This window comes from Hylaeus volcanicus, chromosome 7 (assembly GCF_026283585.1).
Source record: "Hylaeus volcanicus isolate JK05 chromosome 7, UHH_iyHylVolc1.0_haploid, whole genome shotgun sequence".
NCBI lineage: Eukaryota > Metazoa > Arthropoda > Insecta > Hymenoptera > Colletidae > Hylaeus > Hylaeus volcanicus.
This window is the reverse complement of record NC_071982.1, coordinates 17,135,631-17,163,068: the sequence shown is the minus strand read 5'-3', so window position 1 is coordinate 17,163,068 and position 27,438 is coordinate 17,135,631. Positions and strand designations below refer to the sequence as shown.

General features: G+C 50.2%; 1 protein-coding gene across 5 annotated transcripts in view; it reads left to right on the top strand.

Annotated features, from left to right (window-relative positions):
- The window catches only part of LOC128880403 (homeobox protein homothorax), a 440,840-nt gene that overhangs the window by 243,621 nt on the left and 169,781 nt on the right, over positions 1-27,438 (top strand). For all 5 annotated transcript variants that reach the window (XM_054130450.1, XM_054130449.1, XM_054130448.1 and 2 more), the window contains one exon: positions 2,023-2,130. In XM_054130450.1, the coding sequence (XP_053986425.1) occupies positions 2,023-2,130 (108 nt within the window). The remainder of the gene's footprint in view (positions 1-2,022; positions 2,131-27,438) is intronic.

Here is a 27,438-nt window from a genome sequence, read left to right as displayed (position 1 = left end):
TCGATGCAGAATTATTGCAAAAAAGAATCTATTTCCCAAACTTCTCAACAATAATATTTTTATATAATATATAAATAGTCTTTGAATCCTATGAATCTATTAGTTCTTCAACATTTAATCACGGTTTAACGATGTTTTCTCATCGCAGTTGTTTAAAATATAATTAGTTAAGGCTGCCAGAGGAGGCGTTCATTGTTTCGACGCGCGGAACACGGAGGACACCTAATATCATGGCGCGTCGTGAGCTCGCAGGAAGCGAAGCAATCTTCCGCGTTTCAAGAATATAATTTTCGTTGGGGGATGGTCGCTATATTTCCAAGATAAGACTATAGAGCTCCGTCGGATCCGCCGCTAGCCCGGCAAGACCCTACTCTCTCGTGTGAAATTACTTCGCTCCGCGGCTTACTCTTATCCCCCGGTGCCACCCCTTCTTACCGTGTATCCTCATTCAGCCGGGATCTCCCTGGAAATAAAGTAGATATCTTTCCTATTTTCGCATCTGGAAAAATGCAATACCTCCGCTGCGAGTCCCTGGTTCCTGCACGCCTTATAAATCAGGCCCCATGCGCTAATCACGTCGCGGATTCGATTACTTTTCTGAACTATGAGATAGCTCCAAAAATAAGAAATTGATTTTCCAGAGTCCCTGTTTCGTAAAATAAAGCTTCGAATTAGGGTATTCTCGAATGTGGAGCAGTGACTCTATTATTTGAATTAGGTACGTTTGGCCCGAGTATAATCAACATATTATTTACGTATCTGTAAGTTTTAATAAATATGGACTCCACTTTCCAACACAGTGTTTTCATCCCTGCAGACGTCGACGCGCGTATTAATCAGTGCCATTTAATTGAGAAATACGCGCGTTGGTCGCGGTATCGCGATCACGCCTCGAATTCGCATCTATCGCGTCACCCCGCGGGCTCGTTTTGTTTTTTCTCGGCCAGTCGACGGCGAACCCGTTGAGCGAGTACTGCCTCTTAACGCAACAAGCTCCTCTCGCGCGTTTATCTAATTATTATAATTGCGTGATTATTCTCGGTCGAACGAGCCGCGGCATGGGTAAGATCGCATGCCCCGTCCGGTTCGCGAAAAAGAAGGAGAGAAGTAACGGGATATATATGGAGCAGCACGCGATACGATCTTCCAGGTCCCGATGTCGTGATGCAAACGATCACGAATTCTTTGCTCCCTTTGTATCGGCCGTTTTCTGCATTCTTTCATTGCACACATGCATCCGCCGCCCGTCCGCGTATTAACTGTTCCGAGTTCGCGGAATTTTACGCGGGAGGAACGCGTTCATTTTTGCGCGGGTGTACCGTGTTCAATTTTGCGCGTGGAAAGCCCAGAGGCCGACGCTCGGAGGTTCCGTTTTCGCGAATTTATGTTTTTCATTAGCTCTCGAGTGGACGACTCCGAGAGCTCCATTCAATTCGCCACGGTATCGTTCACCGCCGTTATGATGCAAATTCGATCGTTTTCCCGATCAAACTGCCCGCGAGCGTCCCCATAAGGTCCATGCGGCGACCAGAGATGATCACGATTCTTATTTAGATAGCTGGAGTTGGTGTTTGTTGCATTTACAAGCAACTTGTAACGAATATTTGTTTTTATGTAATTATAGTTGATTTATATAATTTATCTACACCCTAAGATTCTATCTTGCGAAAAATAACCGACAAGTCCTGTTCCGTTTTGCAGTCCAAAGCTTCGTTACCTTGATACGAACAATTAAAGTTTAGCGGGATTCCCAGTGCGCGCCATTCTGACCGCGCAGCTGCGCGTGCGCTCTTGTCCAGGCGCGCCAAAACTTTGACTGCCTATATCTCTATAACGGAGCTTCGGATTGCAAAGCGGAGAAGGACTTTTCGATTCATATCGGCGAGAGGAACTTACCTTCAATGAAGCTCCTATGTCTATGATAAATTATTTACTTTTATGGCTAAAAATCTGCGGCTATAGCATTATTTGTGTATGGCGACGAGGAATCTAACGAAGAATCGATGTTTTTCTTTGCTTCAGGTAAATGGTGTCCGCGTAGGGAATGGAGTTCGCCGCCAGACGCGCAGCGAGCGGCTAGCGACGCGCGTCGTGGCGTTCTTTACTCTTCCGTCTTCCTCGGTAGTCCCGGTAAGTCTCACGTAACTTCTCTTCTCACTTCTCACCGAAACTTTCCTCGTCCCCTCGCTCGAAAATTGAATATCTTCGCGAAATATGGCCGGGCATTCCGCGACGCTTGTACTAAACTTCTGTTAAATGTCGCCCGCTCGTACGTTATCCTTAATTAAACGGGACGCCTTCGCCCGTTTTCCGCGTCCACACGGGGAGTCCCCTCGTTATTCGCGATTTTGCACGTGCATGGCGATTTGTAGACATTCGCCATTCGATAGGTCCTCTTCGATCCGGATTGAGGTGTGTTTTTAGCAGACACATGAAAATTAATCCTTGACAAAAGATGGTACTCCTCGATCTATGTCAAAAGATGCTTCATGTACAGTGTTCCAAAGGATTAAAGGATGCTTTTGTAGATAAACAAAATAATTCTCAAAATTAAAAATAATGAGGTAGATTTTTCAAATAATTTTCCTAGTCTTTCGGAGCATAGAGTGGCAATCCATTAATGTTTAATTCGCTCTAAGAAAATTGTGCAACGATGGATTAATCGACGAGGATCGGTAAACGGTCGATCGCGCGCGAGGAAGCTCGTTCGCGCGAGAACAGTGGGAATTAATGGGGAAGGGACGAAGGAAAAAATAGAAAGAGGTCGAGCACATAGCGAGTACACGCGCGGCCGCCGGTGGGAGGAGCGCGATCGTTGGCGGCATAAACAAGTTTTAATCGTGCCTCAGGCATTCGCCGCGTTGAATAAATATTGATATCGAGTGACGCGACGGCCAATCAGAATCGGGGCTTATAAAACAAGCCGCTTACACCTCCGCCTCGTGGTCCATACCTAGTACCACCTATTCCGCCGTCGTGCGTTATGGCGCGAGTATTCTCAGCCTCCGAAAAGATATGTCAGTGGAGCATCCCGAAAAATCATTGAAAAGTTAAGTCATCAAATAATCAGAGTCATAGGTTAAAGTACGCCTTTTAGATACACCTAGGTAACATTTCCATCAAACATGCAGCATCCCTTTCGGCCCAATTGGCGGTGCTTCCCCGTAAGAGGTTCACGGTGGTTTTTTCTTGCGCGTGGCCCGCGGGCAGGTCGGCCCTCCTCGATATCCATCGATGACCGTCTAATTCTCGCGGAAACGATCGCGATGCTGTCTATCTTCGATTTCTCCTTTAATTAAATTACGCGGCTGCCAAGGAGCTCACCGATAAGAGGACGTAAATCACTTTCCAGTCGATAACTAATCGAACGATTCCGAGTACACGTCGAGCCTCTCGTCGTGGAAGACGGGAGCGTGACGCGCATGCCCGCGCATACACCGGGCTTCCCTCTTTTCTGCCTGACGCGTTCCTCTTGCTCTGCTCTCTTCCTCTTCGCTCGAAGGAACGGAGGGAATATGAGCGAATGCCAGAGGTAGAGAGAAGCTCGTGAGCCGCCGCGTTGGAAGGCCAGAAGGAGGGGAGAGAGAGCGAGGGGAAGGAGAGCGAGAGAGGGATCAGAGCGGAGCTTTCGCGAGGAAAAGGGAGGCACATTCCGGGTGGGGGGAGTGAGACGAACAGAGGGCTTGTGAAAGTTGAACGAAGAGGACCATGAGGCGTCTCCATGGCAACGAGGCGAGGCGGGAATGCGACGGTAACCATGGCAGCCGCGGCTTACTCTCTGTCGGACCGACACGTCTGTCCCTCTTTCGCTACTCCCTCATCCTCTTCGTTCTCCGCTCCGATCTGGACCTCTTCCTTCCACCCGTGCACCGACAGATCCGCAAAGAGAAGGTGGAGCAGACACGGAGCTGCGCTCTGGAGAAACGTTTCCTTCTCCCTTTTTTCTCCCCCGTTCTGACATCTCGGAAAAAAGGAAATTCGAAATAATGCTATAAATTCAAGGAATAGAGGGTGGTCACTTTGTTGTTCCATTGGGTATCCGTGGATTATGTGACGGGCATTGAAGCCGTGAATTCCGAGGCATGAATCCACTTTTTGACAATGAATGAATTATTCGCGCGACTCGGAGCTATCTAGCGTTATTTACGGCAGGAAATTTTCATTATTTAAAAATACTCAAAATAGTAATGACATTAATTACATTTTCACTTCTACTCCGAGTGAGAGGGTTAACAATTATAGATTGACCTCTTGGATTTCAGTGGTACCTTTAGGGTAGCACAAACGACATGGCGTGATAAAATGAAGAATCGTTATTACTATCTACTAACTTGATTAAAAATAGTGTCAAAATCAAAAATATCAACTCAGGAATTTTAATATCAATTCCTTTAAAAGTGCTCCTTTCATGAATATCTTAATACCTCCGTTGATTGATATAATTTACCTATATTTTTCTACTCGCGGAACGTTGTTATATATTCCCTGTTTCCCTCGCGAGTTTTCCATTTGGTAAATCGTCGGTCGGTTCCGCGGCGCAGCGTTGCGTTAATGTTGTTTTTAAAAGAGGACCGCGAGCCGCATTAATTAATCGAAATACGGAAACGGGGGATAAATTTTATCTACGGCCGGCCAGCTCGACTGTTAATAATGAATCGTTAATGCTAATTTTTGATTTATGCGTTCATAATCTTTCCCCTCGACGCGTCTCTCTGCGACCGCGATTACCCTCTCCACAACCCATCCCCTCGTGCGCGCGTTTTTGAATGCAACCGATATCGGTGACTGAATTAAACGACTGGCCGGAAGCGTGGGATAAATTTTGTTGCAGGATGCGTTGGTTATTAATAATGACTATTTCCTAGCGGTTCGTTAATAGGTCGCCTCCGCGATTTACGTCTCCACCCTCTGTCTGAAAACTATGGTTTCGGTGTTGTTGCACACGAAATGATTTCATAATACATTATAGATAGCTCGCAACTATATTATTTTGAATTTTCAAAGTACAGCTATATCACGTGCATCAAAATTCATCGACACCGTCAATCTCACAGTTATTTTTCAAGAATTCGAGCGTTTAACTTTCACGAGTGGACTTCTCGCTGGAAAAAACCTAATGGAAAAGTTCACGCCTCCTCGGTGCACACTTTGAATTTTCGCTTTTCGGAGCAAAGGAGAACGTCGACAGGCGTTAAAAAACCGTGACGACGGCGTGCGCGCGCGTTTAACGCACGTAGTTTAAAAGCTATCGACATTCTTCGACGCGGAAACGTGGTTGGCCGTTCAACCAGCCTCGCGGGAGAGCCGATCCTAGACGGAACAGCTCCGCGTGGCTGATTATGTATGAGTGTCGAGGAATCCCGGGATTCCAAGCGGCGCTCGACTCTCCCGATACGTCGAGAATCGAGTTTCCGCGTCGACGACGACATTAACTTTTTTCAGACGTTTTCTGCGACAAATATATATCGTTTATCCATTACGGGAAGGAGACTCCTTCGGGAGTTAGATACTCCAGAATAGGAATGGGGAAATTCGAGCATGTAGTGGAAGAATTTTATTTGATATTTTAGAAAAGAAATTAGGGTAGCTGTTAAATAAAAGTTCAACTCGGTAAAAAATTCCCAGAAACGACCCAAACGTTAACCACCTGAAATAAGCGGTCAATTTGGGCCGCACCACTCGTGCACAAAACGTCTCCGGCTGGTTCTTCGCGTGCAGCCCCCAAAATCACCCGCCAGAGCCAGAGACGCGACGATAAATTTCAACCCTGGAAGAAAAGCAGCGAAACACAGTGGGCGCGTTCTTAGCGTTATTGCTTCGCGGAATTCCGATCCCGATATCCGGGGGCGCGCTCGACAGGCATTCGAGACCGTGTAAAAAGGAGTAAAAAATGCCCTCCTATTGGACGGAAACGACTACGCCACTGGCCGTAGAGAACACTGAAAGAGGGAAAGAGGGGTGGGAGAGAGGGCAGCTAACAATGGCCGCCAACCAAAACATCCGATAAATCTAACCGGCCCTGGACCTCAAGCCCCGAGGGGTTTTAAACTCTCTCACCCCCGAACACCGCCGACGCGGGCGCAACCCTTACATTACGCTACACTCGCCGGAAAAGGGAGCCATGCCGTGTGCCATTGCAGCCTGTAGGGGTGGCGTAGGGTGGCGAAGGTGGAGAGGGTTAGCCTAGAGCAGCGGTTCCATGCGCGAGGGTAGGGAGTGATATGCGACCCACGAAAAACCAAACCAAGAGAATTCCCCTTTCGCCTCACGAACGTTCCTCCCTCGAGTCCCTTATACCTCTCAACCACCCCCAACGTAACGAGATCTACCGCGAGTGAGCGGTCAAGTAGCTCCCCGAACGAAATTTCGACGAATTTGTCCCGCGACCGCGGACCTGGGCCTGCCTTTCGCGTAAGGGATGCTGAAAATCACCCTCAATCCTATTCAAGTTTCTTCAAGCGGAGCTTCGAAGCCGTTCGACACCATTACAGGTGTATCTAAATACCAATTCCAAGGGCAGGAAAGGGAGAATTACTCCCTTACACCTCCCAACCGCCTTATCTTTTCCTCATCTTCGTCCACCGCGAGCGGTCAAGTCTCCTACAGAAACATTAACGAATTCGTCCCGTGTTCGAATTTTCTAATTTATTTTTTTCCTTCTCCACCCTCCCTTCCCTTGCTGACACCGACATTCCACCGTTGAGAGAGCGACGGAGTTCTTTCTCCGTTCTCCGAATTTATTTTAGCATCGAGCAATATTTAAACGACGCCTCTGACCCACTTCGAGCGATAAACGTCGGCCTCGATGGGCCGAAAAAAAGAGAGAGACGCGATCACGCGTAACCTCCGCGCCAAGTCTTCCGATTCTATTTTCTGGTGGCCCAGAACGATTCCGCGCGCGAGGATCGAAGGAATTTCTATCCCCGTCAAGATAAACAAAGCGTGGATTGACGTCAGGGATCCCGTTTACGCGAAAAGAATTTTTTTGAGTATGGCGAAGGGAGGGGATGATTTGGAATGAGGTCGCGACAAGAGCTTGTGTATCGCGTCAGTCGTAACGTTTGGCAACGTTGCACCCTGAAATGTATGAACAGTTTATATTATCAGAAGGGAAGTACCTACTTCGCTACCGTTCTTAGAGTCCAGTTATATCATTAAAAAATTCGAGGTATCGTACTGGAATTTCGCTGACTACGCCATTGTGTCTGGTCTTTTGCGTGCAAACACTCGTTTCGCTTCCCGGAGGATCTCTTCGTTGGCCCCTCTATTGTGCGCGGTGGTTTGAACGATGTTCAAGCTCACGGGTCGCGACCCTTCGGTTCAACCCTCCCGACCGCAGTTCTCTCCACCCGTTCTAACCGGCACATCGCGATTCGTCGTGGAAACACCGTCGAAACGCTGTCTCGTCCCGCGATCGATGCGCCCCTGGTAATTGGCCAGCCTTGAAAGGGGCCTCCGCCGTTCTAATTACAGACTCAAAACGCGTTTACGTGTCTGCGCTTCGCCGCCGTGAACCGCAAACCGCTTAGGCAACCGTCCTCCGCGTCTCCAACTTGGTACCTCCTCGATATCGAACGCTGCTCTAAATTTCTTTAGTACACTAGAGACAGTAGCGACTAGAGATTAGATTAGGTAGCGGGAATGGTAGTTTAGAGGAAAAATTCTATCGCCACGAATGCTAAACTTTGATTGATTTCGAAGATGAGATCTCTATTTTGAGATTCGAGAATTAGGTCACCTTTATCTCACCGACAATCATTTTATTGACACATTATCGCTGGTAGATTTGCTGTGTCAAACCTAGTGCAAAGGGTTGACCTCTTGAACCCATTGGATTTCGTTCGACACATCGCTCACAATGCATAAGACAACCATCCTCTTCAGCTAGGTGACCCCAAACCTACTCCATTTCCTCTACAAGATCCCCATCCGGTACGATCATACCTACACCATCGACAAAGCTCTCCATTGTCACACGATTCAAACGTTGAATGAAATTTCATTTCATCTTCGAAGATTCCTCGCGGAAGGGAGTTCCACGGGCGAAGAGGCGAAGGTGGAGGCAAGATTTCTCCGGTGCGGCCGCGTAGGGCCACCTCGTGTTCTTCGATTAGCAGGAGACCGACCCGACCATGACCTCTCTCCTCTCCTCGTCCGCGGCGTACCATGCCATAGGTGGAGAAGATTCTCTCCCTCTTTCATTCCCGACTCGTTCCCTTTCCGTTTCTCTCGTGCTCCATCTCGCAGCACTGATTGGACGATCCATCACCGGCCCTCATCTCTCTCGCGCCCTCGCAGTGTCTCAACCTCCTCTCGTTTACTCTGGTGCTCTCTTACGAACGAACCGGACACACGTTCATGCGCGCACATACGCTCCTTATGTGCTTATGTAGATGGGTAAATACGCGAGCGGGTACATGGAGTCCTCGTGGATGGGCTGCGGACTATGTAGGATGCGTTAAATATTTGGATCTACTAAGAAAACGTTTTTTAGTCCGAAGAGGGCTCAACTCCGTGTTCAGTGAGGTAGGAGTAAGGAATGTTGCATGTGTGGATGATGAGGTTGAGAGGGATGGTCGAGTTTTTTCAAGTGGAGTAGATGGGGTAGTTGTCTAGTTTGAAGTGTGAGTTAGTAGAGAAGTGTGCATGAATCCACATCGATGAAAGGCGTCCAAGTCCTCTGGAACTTTTAAAAAATCTCAATCGACAAATCCGCCTTCCACTCTGTAATGCACTTAAAATCCCTAACTTCGGAGCTTCACTCGACAACGCTGTCACGATAATACAAAGTGCGTCGCGACGCTTGTACTCACGTACTCACGCGTGCATGCAGTCACTCAGCAACAGGAACACCGTTGAGTCGCATACCGACGACCATCGCCCAGAGGGTGGCCATTCTCCCGAGAGGGTGGGAGGGTAATTGGTTCCCATGGAGGCAGAAAACGCCACGCTCCAAAACGTCTCGTGGAAAGTGCACGGTGATGCAGACTCAAAGGGAGGAGGAGAGGGATGTGGGGGAGACGATGTTCGCTGGGAAAGTGGTTTGACGGGGGGGGGGGGGGGGGGGCGATGAAAATTTGCATTGACCAGGGAAACTTGGGGACGATTCGATACTGAATATTCGAGACTGAAGAGGACGAACTATGTATAAGACTCTCAGAATTCACGAACGACAGCAGAAAGCAACGAAGTAACATTCCGTTGATGGTCGGTGACCCTTTCAGACCTCGCTCTGCATATCAACGTTTAATCGTATCCCGTGTGCAAAACGGTCATTTCGCGTCGAATCTCTATAAACAGGCGCCTGCCTCGCTTCTTCGATCGCCCACATTTTCCTTCAACATTTCCCACCCTCGAAATAATCAAAAGCAAAACCGACACATGGATTAAAGCGACGCGGGAAGAGATAGTAGAATGATAGTAGCTGTTGGCCGTGTCGGGACAATCGAGGTGTCACGTGACGATACGGCGAGTTAAAAGGGAAAAGAACGACGGAGGAAAGGAAGTAAGGAGGACGAAGAAGGAAGGCGACAGGCCGATAAACGTGATACACGTCGCGGGGATATACACAGGCGTGCCGCGCGCTATCCACGGTCCGTATTCATTAGTTCCTTACTCAAAGGCACGGAAATAGTTCCGGAGTTGCGGGAGGCACAAAGCACAAAGCTCTGTCGCGGAACAATGAGAGATAGCAGGGGGGAGCGAGAGAGGAGAGGTGGGAGTCATACATAACAGTGATGGTCGCGAGAGGAAGAGGGAAGGGAGGGTTGGGAGTGCAGATTTCATGAAGTCGAAGATAGGCACAATGGTTTAGCTCCGTGAGAGCGCGCCATTTCTCTTTCCCTCGGTCGTCCTCTCTGTCCCACCTACGCCACCGGTATATCTGGCTTGTTTCTTCCGTTCCTCTCTGGCTCTCTCTGCAATATTCATATGTGTTGAATATATTAATGCGCCGAGAGATATGTAAAGCGTGTGTGACTGGGAGAGTCCCGCGATTCTGCCGGTTCGGTGGCTGGGCTGGCTGCAATATTACTGAAATGTGTCTCGGAGCCGTGCCCATGTGCGGCACCGATATTAAACAGCAGCCGTCGTTGCATCTGCGCTACCCGTGTCTGCTCCATACGCGCCGTTTCCGCCTAGCCTGGCCCGCGAAGTCTCGCTCTCTACGAATTTCAGCTCTTCCTTCCGCCTCTGCCCGTTGTATCGACTGCCTGCGCCGTCTTTGTCCGACCAGTCGCGCGACGAGACAGAGTCATCGCGATATTTCGCCGAAATATGAAAATCCGCGCGACGGCAGTCCGTCATCGGGTGGCCAGGTGCGCGTAACGAGGCCGCCCCGCTGCACCGCTTTCAAGCGACTCTGGCGGCAATATCGGGCATAGGTTTATTCTTCGAAATAGACGAAAGCAACGCGACGCGGCACGGGTATTTATTTGCGTATCATGGACTGGAAGATGGGAACGGTGAGGCTGCAAGAAGAAGGCTCATGGAGGCCCAAGAATTGCAGTCCGAGCCTGAAAGGCTCGTGTTCCATTCGGCTATAAAGTGCGACCAAGGTTTTTCAAATAATCGTTTCTGGTTCTATCTTCCAAGTCGCAGCTGGCCACTTCGGGGGGGGTGAACATATCGCGAGGACAAAGAAAGCACGAGTGGTATAATTAAAACACGGAATTCACGAAGGGGTGGTCCGCCCGGCTGCGTCATCGAGGGATAAAGAAGCGGGAGGGAAGCGCGCCAGGAAAATATACACCGTGGTAGCGGGGGAGGGTAGACAAAAAAAAAGTTGTGGAAGAGACGAATATAGCTCGAAAGTGTGCTAGCCGGGAGGGTGAGTTGGCTGACGGGGTTGCGAAGGAGGGAAGGGTAGTTTCTCGATGTAGCGCGGTACGAGCACGGTACAATCGGCGGTACCGGCACATGGGCACACGCCAACTTCCTCTCTCTCCCTCGCTCCGTTCCCGTCTTCTCTCGGGGTTCGTTCTCTGCCTCCAACCTCCACATCCACATCCACCTCGAACGTGCCCCTGCACGGAGTTCTCCCAACCTACGGCCCAACCCCTGCAGGCAGCAGCGGCAGGCACCCAACCCAGACCCTGGGGCTGTCAAACGCAGGCCGAATCTTCTTCTGCTCGTGACAGCCTGGAAATGAAGAGAGTGCCCCCGCGTGGCGTATCCTACCCGCTTTCCTATGTACGTTAACGCCGGCGCGTCCTAGGAATGTACGTTCTGTTCTCACACGCGTGTCCAACGTTATCCCTTTAACGTGTACGGTTCGGTCCGGCCTGTGTTACGAGCGCGGGTTCAACGGAGGTCGGTGGCCCCTCACGTCTCTTTCATTTCGCCCCGTTCTTTCATTACCCCCGACTTTAATTTTGTCTGCGTCTGGATTGATTCATTTTTTTTTCGCTCCCTCGCGGTAATTCGCCTCTAATTGTTCTCCCTGTCGATCCGGCCCGAGCAAAATTGATCGACAAAGCCTCGATGAGTTTTTCCATACAGTCTTTTTGGGGGAGGATAGGCGGGAGTGCTTCAGTTTTTTGTACCCGTGCGGAAAAGCTGGTTCAAGAAATTTCACTCTGGCACGAACTTTTAATTCACAAATTCATTTACAAGGAATAAACGGTAACGAAATAATACAAGATTATCTATACGTATAATATAATTAGGTTTCGAAGACGAAGGGAATGTGTGCTAATGTCTTGCGTGTCGAAAAGACCTCCATCGTGGCTTACCTCTCTCTAGAGATCCAGTGCAACCCGGAGAACCGACTCCTAAAGTCGTTTGTTACCGATTGCAACTTGCACTTTTGAAGAGATTCGAGCAGCCAGCATCTTTTCGCGCGGGGTACTTTAAAGGATGACTAAAGAGGCTCTGCCCGCCGATTACGAAGCGCTTTTCGAGCGCGATCATTAGCGCAATTATTATTGTGTCGGAGCACAATGCGCGCACCGACGTCCTCGACTACAATGGCCCGCCGAAGGTGAAGAGGCGAAGGATGGAGAGCGCAGAGCTGAGCTGGAACAACAGAGTCGGTAAATTCTTCGGGCTAACTGAAAATAGACCGAGACTCCTAGACAAACTTTAAGGACATTGTCAGCCAGCGCGGATAATGAACGCGGGTTTTCTTTTAAAACTGTTGAGATGTAAAGGTCAACAGCTAAATTTCGTCGATGATACATTTGAGAGGCACGAAGAGTCTAAAGAGAACCAAGAGATCAGTATAGAATATATTAAACTTTCAGGCATCTTTATTCTCTAGAACTCACAAGTATCCTTTTCCCAGCGATCACCAAAAATGGTCCCCGTCGCCGCGTGCTCCTTTGCGCAAGAAACACTGTCGCGGTGCCGTTTCGCAATCGCGCAGACGGTGATTCCAAAGAGATTCCCGGCGTATCCTTCAAACGCGTCACGGACAGGAACAACGTTTTCTCGAAGTAAGTGCCTGCGGGTTCTTTCAGCGTGTATTACAAGCGAGCGAGGCCCTCGCCGGCCCGAGACCTCGAGCGTCGACCGCATCGAATAGTCATTCGAGTCCTGTTCGACGTTAGGCTAAAGTATGTTCGATGCTCATTGCTACGGTGGAATGGCGGACGAGAGGTATATCTATTAGACCGAACCGCGGCACTTGATGCGTTTACATCGTCGTACAAGAGGCCCTCGCATATACCTCAGCCGATATTACCGGTGCGTTCGCCGTGTTATTACGGCGTTACATTCCGTCGTACATGGAATCCGTCGCGTTCGATCCACGAGTACAATGATCCTCGTTGTTCCGGGTTTTTTCTCTCTCCGTTTATACGCCGGGGCCGTTAGAGTATGCCCATTGGGTTCCCTTTATTCTCGACGCGCGACGCCGCGGAAACTCGAGGACGCTTTGTCGTATTCTTCGGGCTGGACGCTGTGGCTTGAAAAATATTATCCTCCACCGTTCCTTTCAAGAAATAACGGTGCGAGCGCTGTCCACCTTCCATCCGTTTTATTATTATTTTACTGCTGAGTACCTAGCCGTTTCGATGTTGGGACTTCGTCTAGGTCGATAAATCGAATTTCTTATCGAAAAACGGTACCCACCGTTGTGATTTGCAATTTGATATAGGTGTCAGGAGATAGAGATCAGCCATGGGATTTAGGCATTGCGACGTCTATGAGTAAATAAATGAGGAGGGGAAATGAGGAAGGACAGAGGTGTCGACGAGGTAAAGTAGTCGGTCGATTGTGAAGGTTTGGTAATGTAGGACATTCAGGCGGTAAGGCAGTTCACTCGTTATGGCAAGAAAGTTCGAAATTGCCAATCGTTACGAGTCAGACGTGTTACCAAGACCTAAAACTCGCTCTAAACTCCCCTCACCTCGAGGTACCACGTTCTTCCTACCCTAGTTTATCTCTCCCTGGAATAAACACCAATTTGTCGAGTCCTTTTTCCCGCCATATTGTCGTTCCTTTATCGAGTCTTCTTTCAGTAATTGAGACCTCCCGCCTGTTCCCTTCCTTCTTCCCGTCCATCGGGCGACGGAGATGCGCACAACTTATTATGCCAGCCCGAGATGGGTCTCTCCCCGTTATCTGCTCGCCGGCATGTTTCCGACCCCGCCCTATTAGTTCCCCGTGTCCGTGGAATCTATACGTCGTGTCCGTTTTTTTCCTCACGGGGCCCGTCGTGCCACGTTTACTCTGGTCCCGCGACACGGTCGTCGCGCGACGAAGGTTCACCCGGGTCCCCAACGGGTGAAATACTGCGACTCGATTTCAACACCTCGGCGTCGTTAATTAGCCCCAGCCACTCGACTTTTATTCCGGCAGCATCCTGCGCCGTTTAATTACAACCAGCGTGCAGCAGAAACGGAGCAGGGCGAATGGAGGGAAGGATGTGGGGCTCAGGGCGCGTGTGCTACACGTTCTGCGCTACCTGCCGGACGTGACACACGGAGTCCCAGCGACTAACACGCGCTCCCAGCACGTATCCGCCTGGTATCGCCGCTATCAGCGCCTCTTGTACTCTTCCCGGCTGACCAGTTTCGTAATGAGGTTGTGCGCCTCGCCGAGGTGTCGGATCTTGAGAAATTTAAGGGTGTAATTTGCCTCTTCCGTTTAGTATGTTCGAGTTCGACCAGGCGATCAATCGTCTTTATCGCGTGGTCCACGATTGCGCTGTACCCACTTCCGTGGGCCGAGGGATCGTCGGTGCTTTGAGGATTGGCGTCGCGATAGTGGAGGTGATGAGGAAGTCCGGCACGTGTTTCGAGGAATAAAACTTGGCGTTTCTTTTGGAAACGGTACTTGTTCTCCAGACCGAATCAGAGTGTGTTGGATTGAGACGTCAGCGAGTTGCATAGCGGTTCTGATACAATCGATGTACTTAAAGAATACATAAAGAATGATCGTACTTATATAAAGAATCCTCTTGTGTTGCACCACGAATTGACAGAAGATAGTTCAATATTCCACACACACGCGTGACTTGAGTTCCCTGTATTCAACTCGCTCCATCCAGCTTAAATCGCCGTCATTGTGGACACGCCACGAGTGTTATTCCTGCGTTGTAACCCAACGCGCAAGCTCTCTCACGATTGCTCGCCAGTGTTCGTCCAAACACGGCCCCACTCCCCCAACGAGTAATCGCTCTTCTGTTTGTTTGTTGTTCTGGTTTAATTCTTTCGCGAGGCGCGCCGTGAAGGGGTCCGCGGTATAGGTCAATGGGAAACTAATTGTCGGCGTTTCGAGGGTGCGTGCACGGTCGGGGGGAGATTTCCGCTGCTACTCGGAGGGTCGATTCGAGGGTGGTTGAGAAGTCCAAGCACTCGACGAGAGAACCGACGTGGAGTAGCGGAGCTGGACGATGAGACCAGACGGAGTAGAAGGGCGAATGAGAACGCTCGACTGGAGAGCTCCGACAACGGATTGCCACGACGAGAGAAACAATGCCATCTAGCCTTTCCCCCTCTCTGTGAGCGTAGGGTGCTTCCTCGTCACGCTACTCGTATCGAGAGCTTTCTCCGAAGTGAAGAATCTTTAAGCAGAAGATGACGAGGAATCAGCTGACTTAGGTGCTAACAAGGAGAAATGAACGCAACATAACCATGCACTTTTCAGTAGAATAATGACCTGCGAGGTCAAGCCCTGAATCCTGGCTGATCCAGAGCCTAGGTGTCCCTAGCGTCGATCGCACGGGGAATCCCGAGTATCGGGGGCGTGGTAATGGAGGAAAGCTACCATCTGGGGCACCCAGCGTTATTTACAGCCGCCGTATCGTAGGCGGCGTAAAAAAATTTTGAAAATTGCATGGACCTCGCTCGAGGCCACCACTTACCGCGTTCCACGAGGCTCCAGCCCGCGCAACATGTAAAGCACCGATATTATGTATTTATTATAATGCGATCCAGGCTCCGACCTATGGCGCGCGTTGTTCCTGGGCCCCTCCGACGGGGGGAGGCGAACGGCGGAGGGATAATCAATTTATCACTGCAGGTGCCTCCGCGCATTTACATACGCGAGGACGACGGACTCGTCGTTACCTCGCCCGTCGCTCTTTTCGCATTCTCCTGCGCAGTTATTCGCGCCCGCTACAAATTGCCGCGCTGAAACTCGATGCAAATTCCCTTTGATCGCTTTACACGGTCGATCATCCGGCCGTGCTGCGTTTTCGACGCGCCTGAATATTCATCTCGGAGCGGTGTCTGAAACTCGATCAGTTTTCCTGGATTCCTTATTCGTTTCGACGGATCTCACGAGGTTGAAATAACAAGAGAAGCTGAAAATAATAAGAGAAAAGCGAGAAGACCAAGAAGAGTCAGCGCGAGAAAATAAAGCGAAACACGATGGCTCCTCCAAAGGCGCGCTGTCACGCTGACCTCGAAACAGCAAGGTAATGACCTTGCGCCCCCCACCCGTGAAATCGGAGCGTTCACAAATTCGTCGTCTTCATTAATCACGAAGAGACAGGGGTCGCGGCTCGAAAATAACTTTTACGTAACCTTTCTCGAGCGTTGACACGTCGCGGATCAACGTCCTGGATCAAGCCGGCGGTACTCGAGCAGAGTCCCTTCAAGATCTCGCTCTAATTACGTGGCAAGGACCATTAATTCTTAACAACCGCAAGCAACGCCGCGATCGAAGGTCGTCTGCGGGATTCTGCTTAATCTATACCTCTTCAAGTGCGCCGTAAAACCGGCGCTAACGCGGGTGCAATCTGAGAACGCAATGATTTACGAGGTCGTACGATCGTCTGTCCACGCGCTGAGATCCCCTTCTCGACCTACTTCGTTGGCCCTTCTAACCGATATTACGTATCTCGTTTTGTCCGTGAACTTTAAACTGATACTTGGACCTTAGTCAGAAGATGGGGAGTTTCGGAGCACTGTAAAGGTTCCTGAATGGAAAGACAATTAAGACTATCCTCAGTCCACTGCGTGTGTATACATTCATCGGACGGTGTTTGAAGAACCACTGAGTGCTCAGACTGCTAGTCATCACCGCAAGTTCAGTGGCACATCGCAATCTGAGTTGCAAAACACGAGCCACGATGTAGCTGTTCGTATAGATATAACATGCTTACTCTTCTAGTACCTGGACCTTTGCTCTCCACAGATGAACGCGAATGTCATAACAATCATCTCGTGCATGTATATGATGGAAGGATAATCAAAGGAACTATAGAGATTAATGATTGCTTCACGAGGCTTCTTGAAATTCCCTTTTCTATCCTACATGTTCTGAACCCCTTCGATGCTCTCACATAATATTCTCTTACTATTTCACTCGATGTTCGACAAACACCAGATCGAGAAAGGCCAACAGCGCCCGGCGAATGGGCGCGTTGACGTGTCCCGATGGATGCATTTTTAACGGCACGAAAATAGCGGCAAAAACCAAGAGCGGTTCGGCTTGACGAACGGGAGCGAGTGAGACGAACTCGTCGCAGACAAAACAGCGACAGCTGCGAGAAAAACGAGAACGATGTAAACGGCCACGACGACAAGGAGTCGGTGCCGAATTTTGTTCCCTTCTTTCCTCGAGGTTTCATTTGAATCCGCCCCGTACGCCGTTGCGTCTCTCGCCACGTGGACCATCAAAGTGGAGAGTCCCTTCGTTTTCGTCGTGGACGCTCGAACAATTCCGTCCCGATCCTCGAGCCCTTGGATCTCTGATAAACGTCTACGACGAAAGTGAACGGTTAGTCATCCTGAAATACGCTACTCCGTTGTTTGGTGAATCCGAAGAGAAGACAGTTGGAGAGATGATAATGGAAACGCGCGGATGGTTGCAGCCTTACCCTTGTAGGAGAAAGTCGTCAGGGTCTACACTTTCTCTTGGAAGGGCAAGTGGCAAATGTATTTGGCGTTAGCACGCGTGGTTAGGCTACCAGCTAGGCTAGATTCCGCGTGATCGTTCCCGCGAGTAAATACACTCGTCGAACGCGATCCAGCGTGTACACGCGCCCAAATGGGAGGAGAATCTGTAAGTCCCGAGGTCAGACACACTCGGAGCAACAGGACGACGATATCGACACCCAGGGCCCGCTCGTAAACCTAACCCCTTATGGCGGTGCAGTACGGCTCCGTATGGCACGTCGCTATCTCACGAGAGGCCGAAACGAGCCGGCGCGAAAGAAGGAAGGGAAGACTCTCGTGCCAACCGATATGCAGATAGAAGAAGTAGGTGTAGGGTATGTAACGTCGCACGAGAGACCCGTTGCGTGGGCGAGGCCTTCCGTTACTTTACGATTATTTTACTGCGCTGCCAGAGCTTGATGTCGCTGGAAATCGGCGTGGAAAAGTGGAGGAGATTCACTGTGGAAACACGGGGAAGATGATCGTTTACGACGGATTCGATAACCTCGCTTGTTGGGGTAATCGATACCCGCGGAAAGAGAATTTTATTTGCAGAGTTTTAATAAAGAATCGGCTTCCAACATTTCTTTGCTACTTTAAGTTCGAAAGCGTCCCGCAGAGATCCACTTTCCAGGCCGACGAAAATAATAGAAACCGATTCGGCCATGGTTCGAAGCGCGCCCCCCGCGTATCGACGTCCCTTGATCTCTCGCGGACTTTACATCGGTGTTCATAAAAAACGAGTCGGCCGTGGATGAAGCCGCGTTCGATCGAATTGAGACGAGCGGAAAAAGGAGAACGCGGCGAACCGAGCGAAAGAGATAGAGCGGAGATACGTTGCCCGGGGGTTAGACGTACATAAGATGGAGTCTGGTTTGATGGAATGCTGCCTCCATCCCGACCTGCGCGCGGCCCTCCCCTAGCATCTCTCCCCTCCTGCCCCCCCGGTTGGCCCCTCAGGTGCATCAGCACCTCTCTCCCACCTGAGGATGAAGCACGTATGCGAGAGGCCTGCGTTAAGACGACTCTCGCGCTTTCGAAGGCTGAGCGCCAGTCGGGACGCGATCACGAGCGCCCGTGGAACGATCAGCATCCACCTAAGGCAGCCAATGAGACGGACCGCCATATTAGGCGGTTGTATATGGGGGCCCCTTCTGCGCGCCGCTACGAGCGTTCCGCGTTGCGCTCGAAATGGAGATAATAATCGCTCTAGCGCGCTGATTAGACGCCCGTCGCGGATTCCGAGAGGCAGCTTTCGAATCGGCGGCGCTCGAAACGGGTCCTTATGCGTTTCTAGACGGCGTTTCCGCTTGCTCGTATTAGGGCATGTCGGCGCTGAGGCGCTAGGATGGACCCCGGTGGATTCCTGACGGACGTACTTCTCCGAACTACTCGAAACCGCGGTATTTCGCTGTTAGTTATCGCGGCGTCGCAACTTTGCCTGCGGTCGGCGCTGCTTTGAATAATGTATCGGAGGCATTCACGAGGCTGCAGTTCTTGCAGTCGATGCTGCTCGCGGCTTCCGGGTGTTGTGTCCTTTTGGAAAAGTACCTCGACGGCCAGTATCGCCGACTGATGAAGACTCTGACAGTAACAACTGATGCTTTGAATATTTATGCGACACCCTATTGTAACCCTACCGGAGACTTTGTTGCCTGACCAGGCAGCAGTCTTACTCTCCGAGACTCGAGTTCGAGCTGCTGTGTCGTGGTCAGACACGGCCAGAAGACTTCAGGTGACGATATACTGCCGGATTTTATTTAACCCTTTGCACTCCAAGCAATTTGGCTATATGCAGGTAGTCAACTCCAAGACTAATCTTCAAACTAAGATCACAGATTTTGTTTCTACATCCTTAACTACTTGGATTATCTCGGAAGGCTTATGTCAAAGCTCTCCAATAATATCTCACATAATCTTTCAAACGTTCCTCATGTTTCTCAGCTTGGGTTCCCTGAGGCGGTCACTTTTCTCATTTTTGTTTCAACCTCGATTTTTTTTTTCGGAGTGTCGCAAAAATTTTAATGACGCAAAACGCGTCGCGGGTTGGCTGCGATCGGCGGCGATCTCCTGCGAGCGAGGTATATCGTGCGAGGCATTGTTCGATGGAAACGGGGGTCCAACGAGATAGCAGATCCGGGAGAGATAAGCGCTCCCTGGATGATGTATCGCCAGCGATGCTCCGGTGCGCCGGTTGATCGTAAGTACCGTCCCTGAGTCGGTGCCGTGCCGTTTTCCGACGGAGGACCCTCGAGATTCGAGGACGCATTCGATACTGGTACAAACTGTTCCATAAAGCACCTCTTTCCTGCTCGCTGAAGCCTGGGTAGATCATTTACATCATCGCCTCTACGTTCAACGCTTCTGGCCTAGGAGAGCTCGCGTAATGGATGAGTTGCCACGAAAGTTAGCAGATAGATATTTATGACAGCTTTTGTTGGGCTGTTTTCGACCCTGTGGGCTGTGAATTGAATAGTCAGTGGGAACAGTCTTTCAAATGTTTCTGAAGTAGGGCCTGGGATTCTTTACTCGGTCAGTTTTCCAGTTCTGGTCTTGTTTTACTACCTTGCTTTTGTTAACATTTTTTTTCTAACCCCGTCAAGAAAAGTAATTTTTAAATCTCCACTTTGCAGTGTGTAACACTGATTATTTTCTGAGAGTTTCCTGAGAGAAGTTTCTGGGTTTACGGTAAACCAAGCGAGTTATTCCGTATTTTGGCCGACGGACGCCGCCCTTTCTGGTTTTCGACGAACTTTCCATTGTATGTCCGATCCCTGACGGGACGGTACACGGTCACGCCCCCTTAGCGCGCCCTTGCCCCAGAGGGATGTAAGTCAGCGGAGCACTTAAGCGAGTCGAGACGAGGCTCGCCACTAAATAACGCGGCGCGTCCAAAAGGCGAGCGGCAACAAACTGGCTTTTTGTAAGCCGTCCTCTTCTGCTTCGACTCCCCTTCGCATCTTCCTCGCGTGTTCGAAACTTTTCTCCGCGCTGTATCATCAAACGTTATGGAAGCCATAGACGTAACCATTCGTTCCATTCCGAATCCCTCTCTGATGTCATGAAAGGGCGCTCCAAAGTCTCGTGGTAGATTCAGATGTTTGCGTTGCCGCTAAGGTGCGCCATGTTGGAGAGCTAATTGCATGGTGTCCCTTAAGCAACACATCGATGACGATTGATTAAGACTGCCATCTTGAGGTCGAAAAGCATCGCGAAATGGCGCACAGTTCGCCAACAGGGGACGTCTTCGTAAACGTAAACGGCGACCGTAAATCACGTTCGCAGAGTTATCGACGCTTTCATGGGAAATTAAAGCCACGGAGAGGCACGCGAACCGCAAAGTCGCGTCATCATGACTCTCGGTTCGGTTTTCGATCGCGATCGCGCGGGGCAACGAATTTGTCGCCACGTGTTTTATTGTACGATGTAATTGGACGGGGAACACGCGGCAGGGATCGCGATGGGGACGCGTAATAAAACGGACGCGCGCTAAACGTGTCACTCAACGTCACAGATAGACGCTGCCGCGGGGAGGAAGGGACCATTCGACTCTACGGCGTAATACCAGACATCGGCAAGAGTTTTGTTTCCGTTGAAAACGAAAATTGCATAGCGATAGTTAAAGAGTGCGTGGTGTAGGTAAGCGAAAATAGTGGCCATCGTGTGGTAAATATTTTTTCGACGCACTATTTATACACACTTAAATAGAAAAGCCTCCCTCTCTTGACGGTTAATAACAAGTACCAAAAGCCTATCATACCCAAACAAGTGCCGATCCTCCCGAACCTGAAGTCATCGAACGGCGTTAAGCGCGTCATCCATATGCAGTTCTTAAGAGGGCTCCCTCCGACAAAAAGCTACCAGAGTGTCATCAACGTTAATAACGCGCGTCACGGTGGATTGGCCAGGACGAGACACGCTAAACCATTCGGGGCACCAATCCCCGCGTCCTCGTGACCACGCGACATTACAGGTTCTCTCCTTCCGTGCTCCTGGATAATTTACGACCGCGCGTACCCGTCCGATACCAAAAGTCTGAGGGCGACCTATCGACCAAACGGTGCCGACGCGTCCGTTCCCCTCGTGCCCTGTGGCCCCGGGGGCCGAATTCCAGTTGATCCGGCTAAGCGGGCTCCTAATATCGTCCAGGCAAGATTCCCTGCCCGGGAACCCCCTAATGGCGACGCGTCGAAACGCGCCGCGCGGCGAAAAAGGAGCGAGAGGGCCTAGCGTGGTGGACCGGTCGACGCTGACGGCTCGGCATGAATAATGTCGACTCATTATTCTTTCTGGGAGGAGGTGGGGGGATTTATCAGGTCGAAGCACCGATAACGCGCTCTTTTCGTTGGCTCGTTCCGCCTGAGGAAGATGCGCCCGAAGATAGCTATGCATTTATGCGCGTTGGCGGAGGCGGAGGATCAGAAGGGTTTCCGAGCTCCTCTTTCTTCTCATTCCTCCTCTTTTTCACCCGTCTTTGTGCGTCCTTCCCTCCTTCATTTTGCGAGTCTATTCCTCGTTTGCTTCTGCTCACATCGAGGAACCTCCGTGGAAGCGTATCACAGGCAGAGGTCCTTCTCGGTATCTGCGGCGTGCTAACAAGACGGGCTTGAACTCTTCCGAAGTCGCGAGTTCTTACTCTGCGCTGCTTTGGATAATTTATTCGAGGTGTTGGCGGAATTCGGCGAACCGATTATGTAGCAACTAGAAACTTATTCGCGAACGAGCAAAGCCCAATCTTATTTGCATGTAATCCAGGGGAGAAGATCCTCCTACAAAATACTGTGACGTATCTCTTCGGAAAGTGTTGTCGAGCTCTGGATTAATTGGTCAAACTTCGGTTGCGCTGTTGCTCCAAGTATCAGTAGCTATCTACTATCCTAGTACCTTGATATCAATTACTGTCAGATTTCGAGTACTGCAGAAATTGCTGGCCAAGTGTATTAGATTGTTGAGCTGGGACTTTAGGATTCTCTTATTCTGGTTACAAGTCTCTATGTGTCGAATATTTCGCTAAATAAATGCATTTCATTGTTAGACCTCTACCACTCGCCTGATTCCGAATCTCACCATTTATAGTCATCAGATTTAACTAGTCATTTCTCACTGCCTCCCTCCTGGACCTCCAAAGCATTCATTCTCAGTTTCCCTTTCGCTCCTCATCGATGTGCCTGTCCTTTCAGCGTGTATCCGCGGTATCATAGTTAGGAACCTTCGGTTTCTGCGGGGCGCTAACAAGACGGGCCTGCGGGCCAGCCCCGGTGAGTTATGGGCCCGCGCGTGCACGGCGCGTAGCCGTCCGTGAGCACACGCTAGGGCGCCATAGTGTGCGCCGGAGAGTTAGATGCGAGAGGCACAATATCGCGCCTCGTCTCGTTGGGATGGGATATAGAGGGCATAGCGAAGCTGTCGCCAGTTTTCTGGCTCATTACTGGCCACTGGCGCCCATTTCTCTTCAGCCTCCTCTCGTCGTTTCCCTCTTTCGTTCGTCGCGCTCCCTCGCTGGCCAAGAACCGCGCCACTATTGGTCCGACTTTCGCGTTTACGCGACGATCTCGCGCTGACTGTGTTGCCGGCGAATCTCAGGCAAGCTTGATAGATTGGCGATATTAACACTCGCTGCTGATGTTTCATTAGACTCCCGACAACGGACGAGTGGCGATAATTGGTTGGTTTATGGGGGATCTCTTTGCCGATTGGGGACATTGTTGCTACTTTGTGCGGAATCCTGTCGTTTCTTCGAGGAAGTGTCTCAAGAGCGGAGAGGTGATCGAAGACTTCCAAAATTCAGGTTTTGAATATTCATTGCTGGGGTAGAGAAAGCTTTGATGGTATAGGGAATTAAAAATATCACTGGATTGAAACTTTTGATGCAATGGTGGCAAAATAACTCGAATAACTTGCAAGTTTCTACGACAGTCGTTGAAACGAGAACGTAATCTTACTGGATAATTGGTACCCCCTTCAGAAATTCAGTGAAATAACAAGTACTGGATTCCCTTAATCGCGCGTATCAGGTATCAGCAATCTCGACAAATTTCGGTCCAAAGCGGTAAATATAGCCTGATCTCAGGGCGGAGTTTCGGACGCGTTCGCACCCGATTAGGTTATAAATATGTGGCCGAAGGGCCCCTGGAAATAAACGAGAGTTAACGCATCGCGATGCATGACGAAAAGTTTAAACGCGTCGCGACGCCGCACACGGTGACAAAAAGTAAAACTCGCGCCCCTTTCCGTCGGCCTTGCTCTCTCTTTCCCGCTTACTAATTCCAAGGCGAAAGCCGATATGTACCGGTACGAGACACGTGCTCGTCACATGTACCCGAAAACTCATCCGGAGAACGTCAACCGTGCGGGAATGGGAGGGGCAGAAGTAGACGAAGAAGATCACGAGGAGCGCCACGTCGCGACGCCAACGTCGGCCAACGTATCCACCGGTGGCGCATTGCCATTAACGCTTTTATTTCCACGATGCGTCGGGACGACAGCGGCCCGAACGACCGATTTTACTGTCGCTTCCGCGAATAAACGCTTGAACCGCGCGAACGTTTACGTCAAATCCAGAATTGCGAGAGAATAAAAGTATGGAGGAACTTTTCCCCCAGTGTTAGTTTCAGTAGATCGTGCCTTTGATGGTCGGACACTTTAATTACTGAAGATTGCATTTGAAGATAGTGGAGATGGTCTTGATATCATCTGTTAATTTAATTTCTATTCAATTCTTTTATTTTCCTACTCTATAACTTCTTCTTCATTGAATTTTCGATCAGGTTGCTCACGGAGGTGTCGCTCGAGGGGTCATCGTCAGCGCCGCGTTATTAATTCGCCCCGCTATTCCCAATTAAGACAGAGCCTCACGTTCCGTCGGTAATTATCATAGTAACAGCGTCGTTCCTAGCGGTAGCACATCAGCGTACCCGCAGCACCGGCCTCTGGGTCCCGGTGGCATTAATTAGCGCAATCTTCGTACGTGCCCTCTCGTAGACAGCATCGACCGTGCCGATATCTCGCGCGTTTCTGCAATTCTCGTTCCGTTTCCCCGTGATATGACCGTTTTGACGGACCACGGCACCCCGCAAGACGACGCGCACCTATCCGCAGCATTCAAATCGCGCCAGTTTAATTTGCATACCAACGATCGTTTTCCGTCGTCATCTGCGGCGAAACGAATATCGGGTTACCCTTCTGCGCGCAATTACGCAATTCCCGGCGCGTATTATTGCCGCGTCTAATGTTCGCGTTAACTGAGACGCCTTTGGTGGTTGCATAACGTGCGACTGGAAATCCGCGACTTTTATCCTCGACGTGATCGCGGATGGGAATCCTCGGATATCGCCGAGGTTGTGTGCGCGACAGGTTATTGCCGGAATGCGCGATTCATGGATTGTTGGAAGATTTGGCGTGAGTTGAGATTCAGGTGGTAAGATAGGGTAGTCTGTTGGTAAGAGGTGGGGGTACTGTGGGTGGTCGAAGGATTTCTGCTTTATCGATAGGGTGTTCTATGTTACCGAACATTACTCTACCTTACCGAGTCGTATCGACGGACAACTCCAACTGACACTACAAGACTGACAACTATAAGACTAAACTGACACGCGACTGAAGTTGAATACTATGCGTCTGGCTCGTCTCAGCCTTCAAGGACCAGCTTTCTCCTCGATCAGATCGCTTTCCCAACGATTCCTTCTCTATCGAGCCTCTCCGACGTTTTCGCGAGGGTAATCGTAATCGAGCGGCGAAGACACGATGTACGCCGCGTCGGGCGACACCAGGCGCCGATACAAATCGGCGATTGATCACGTAGATCGTTGTAGGATAAGCATCTCCGCGGATCCTCGCGGAACTGGTATCTCTTGGACGCCTGATGAATCGTAATGCGACGTTCCCCGCTGCGCGATGTCCCCGTCGCAGTGATTCTTAACCACGGGGCCCTCTTGTGTCGACGACGCCGTGCTGTAAATGCTTAGGAAGGGATCTAATCTCAACATTCAATCAAGAATTCGATACAGTCAATTGTCTTTAAATTGTGTTGTGTATTAAAAAAATGATAAAAATATTCTTCCTAAGCAGTGATCGAAATTGAACATTAGGTGTGGATTGTAAAATTGTCTGCATTCTGAGCTAATATCTGTTTGACAAAGTGTTGAACTTGTTATACACCATAAATTAGATTAACTACCGTGTGTTGAGCTCCTATAAAATCATGGAACCATTCGCTCAGAAAATATTCCATAAAATTCCTAGCGTACCACCGAACGTGCTTTATCACTCGCTGAAATTGGCACACGCGCCAGTCATTTGCCACGCTGTTTCAAATTGTTCCTCGGGTTCGGAGAGGTTAAGAACCACTGCTCCATCGCAACGAGGCTCCGCTAGGCCGCGTAACTTCTTCGAGTACGTGTTGCTCCGCCGAAGCGTACGCGCGTAATTGATATATCCATATACGCGGAGGCACCTATGATCTCCTCGGGCCAGTGGAGCCGCCGCCGCAGCCGCTGTCCCGCGTCCGATCGATCTGTATTCATAGGTCGTACGGCATAAAATATACTCGGCATGTCCATGAATCAGATAACTGTCACAGCCGCTCGGTCGATGTCTCAATCAACCGTGCTCGTTCCTCGCCTTTGCGCGCTCCGCGTTTTGTCCCGATCGCTTTCTTTCCGTTTCGATCTACGTAAAGCTCCATATAGTTCCTCTTAAACAATGATTTCTCTGCGTGAAGCCAAGAAGCTCTTGACCATTGACGTTATAGTGCTTGCTGCTCTTGAACCACAGAGCCTTCTTATTGTCAGTTCCGACATCAGACCTCTTTCAACCTTTCGGCACAAAGATTCCCAGTCTCGAGTAAATTCATGCACTTTGTTGCAAATAAATATTATAATCACCCGTTCTGCGTGAATTGAAGTTGATGATCCAAATGGAGCAGCGGAGAATCAACGATCGACGAGTCGGTTTGTTTTGGAGCAGTAATTCCTCGCGCGTCGTCGGATTCCCCGCTAAACGCGTCCGTGGGGCTCGCAGAAACGCCAAATAATTTCAGGGATTGAAGACGCGCACCCTATTTTACGGTATCTATTAATAGTTTATATTTTGACTCGGTAAATAAGTGGCGGACGTCCGACGTTTATCGTTGACGAGCAGCGTCAGGTGTCGAAGTGCGTGTTTCTCTTTCGACCACTTCGACGTCGCTTCGCGCCGTTCTCCCCAAGTTTGTGTAAACAATCGGGCTGAAATCGTCACGTCTCCGTCTCCCTCTCCGCGGTTCTTCGCATTTTAAACATTCCCAAAAGTTCAGAGCAAAAAGCAAAGTCTCGAACGCAACCGCGCGCTAAACGAGAGTTCGTGGAATCCGACGGTTCCACTCGTTAATCCGTACAAATTCGGAGCGACCGCCTCTTTTTTCGTCCCTTCGGACTCGTATACCCCCGTCTCGTCTCACGATAGGTCGGTATTTTCGTCTGCTCTGTCGGTCCCGTTCTCGACGACGCGTCTTGCGTCATTGCGGCCGCGGGAATTTCACAAAAGCCTCTTCGCAGCGATGACGCGTGGCGTTCGGCTCGGGGCACGATTTGCGGTTACGTAACGTTACGCTGGGAAAGCGGCGAGGACTCGGTTGATCGCTGAAAAAATGCCTGAAGCTGGCCTGAATTGCCAGAAACCGCTTTCGATTTGAAGAATTAAAGTGGGAGGCTTGGTGTCAATTTTTTGGTACTCTAGATAATTTGGTATTTCGAATAATCTTAATTGTACCAGAATCTGCCGATCGCTACGTCACTCGTGATTATTGTAAAAGTAATCACGAGGTAATCGCGAGCGAACCTTGGTCGATAGGACGTCGCTGGCCTAACGGAGCGCCCGCAACACAGTAAATTATCCCCGTCGCTCGGGCCATTTGTAAGACAAACTTCCCCAGAGCCACGCTCGCGGGCCGATTTCGTTTGACTGCGGGACCCCGCTGACGGGACAAACTTCGCATCCGCGCCTCATCTCTCCCACAATCGCCAATTAATCTTCCGGTTAAGCAGATTCTCGGATTAAGCGGCTGTCGCGGCGATGTTGAGATACGCGCGCGTTATGAGAAATCGAGCGAGGCGGTGTTCGCGCGGGGCCGCGA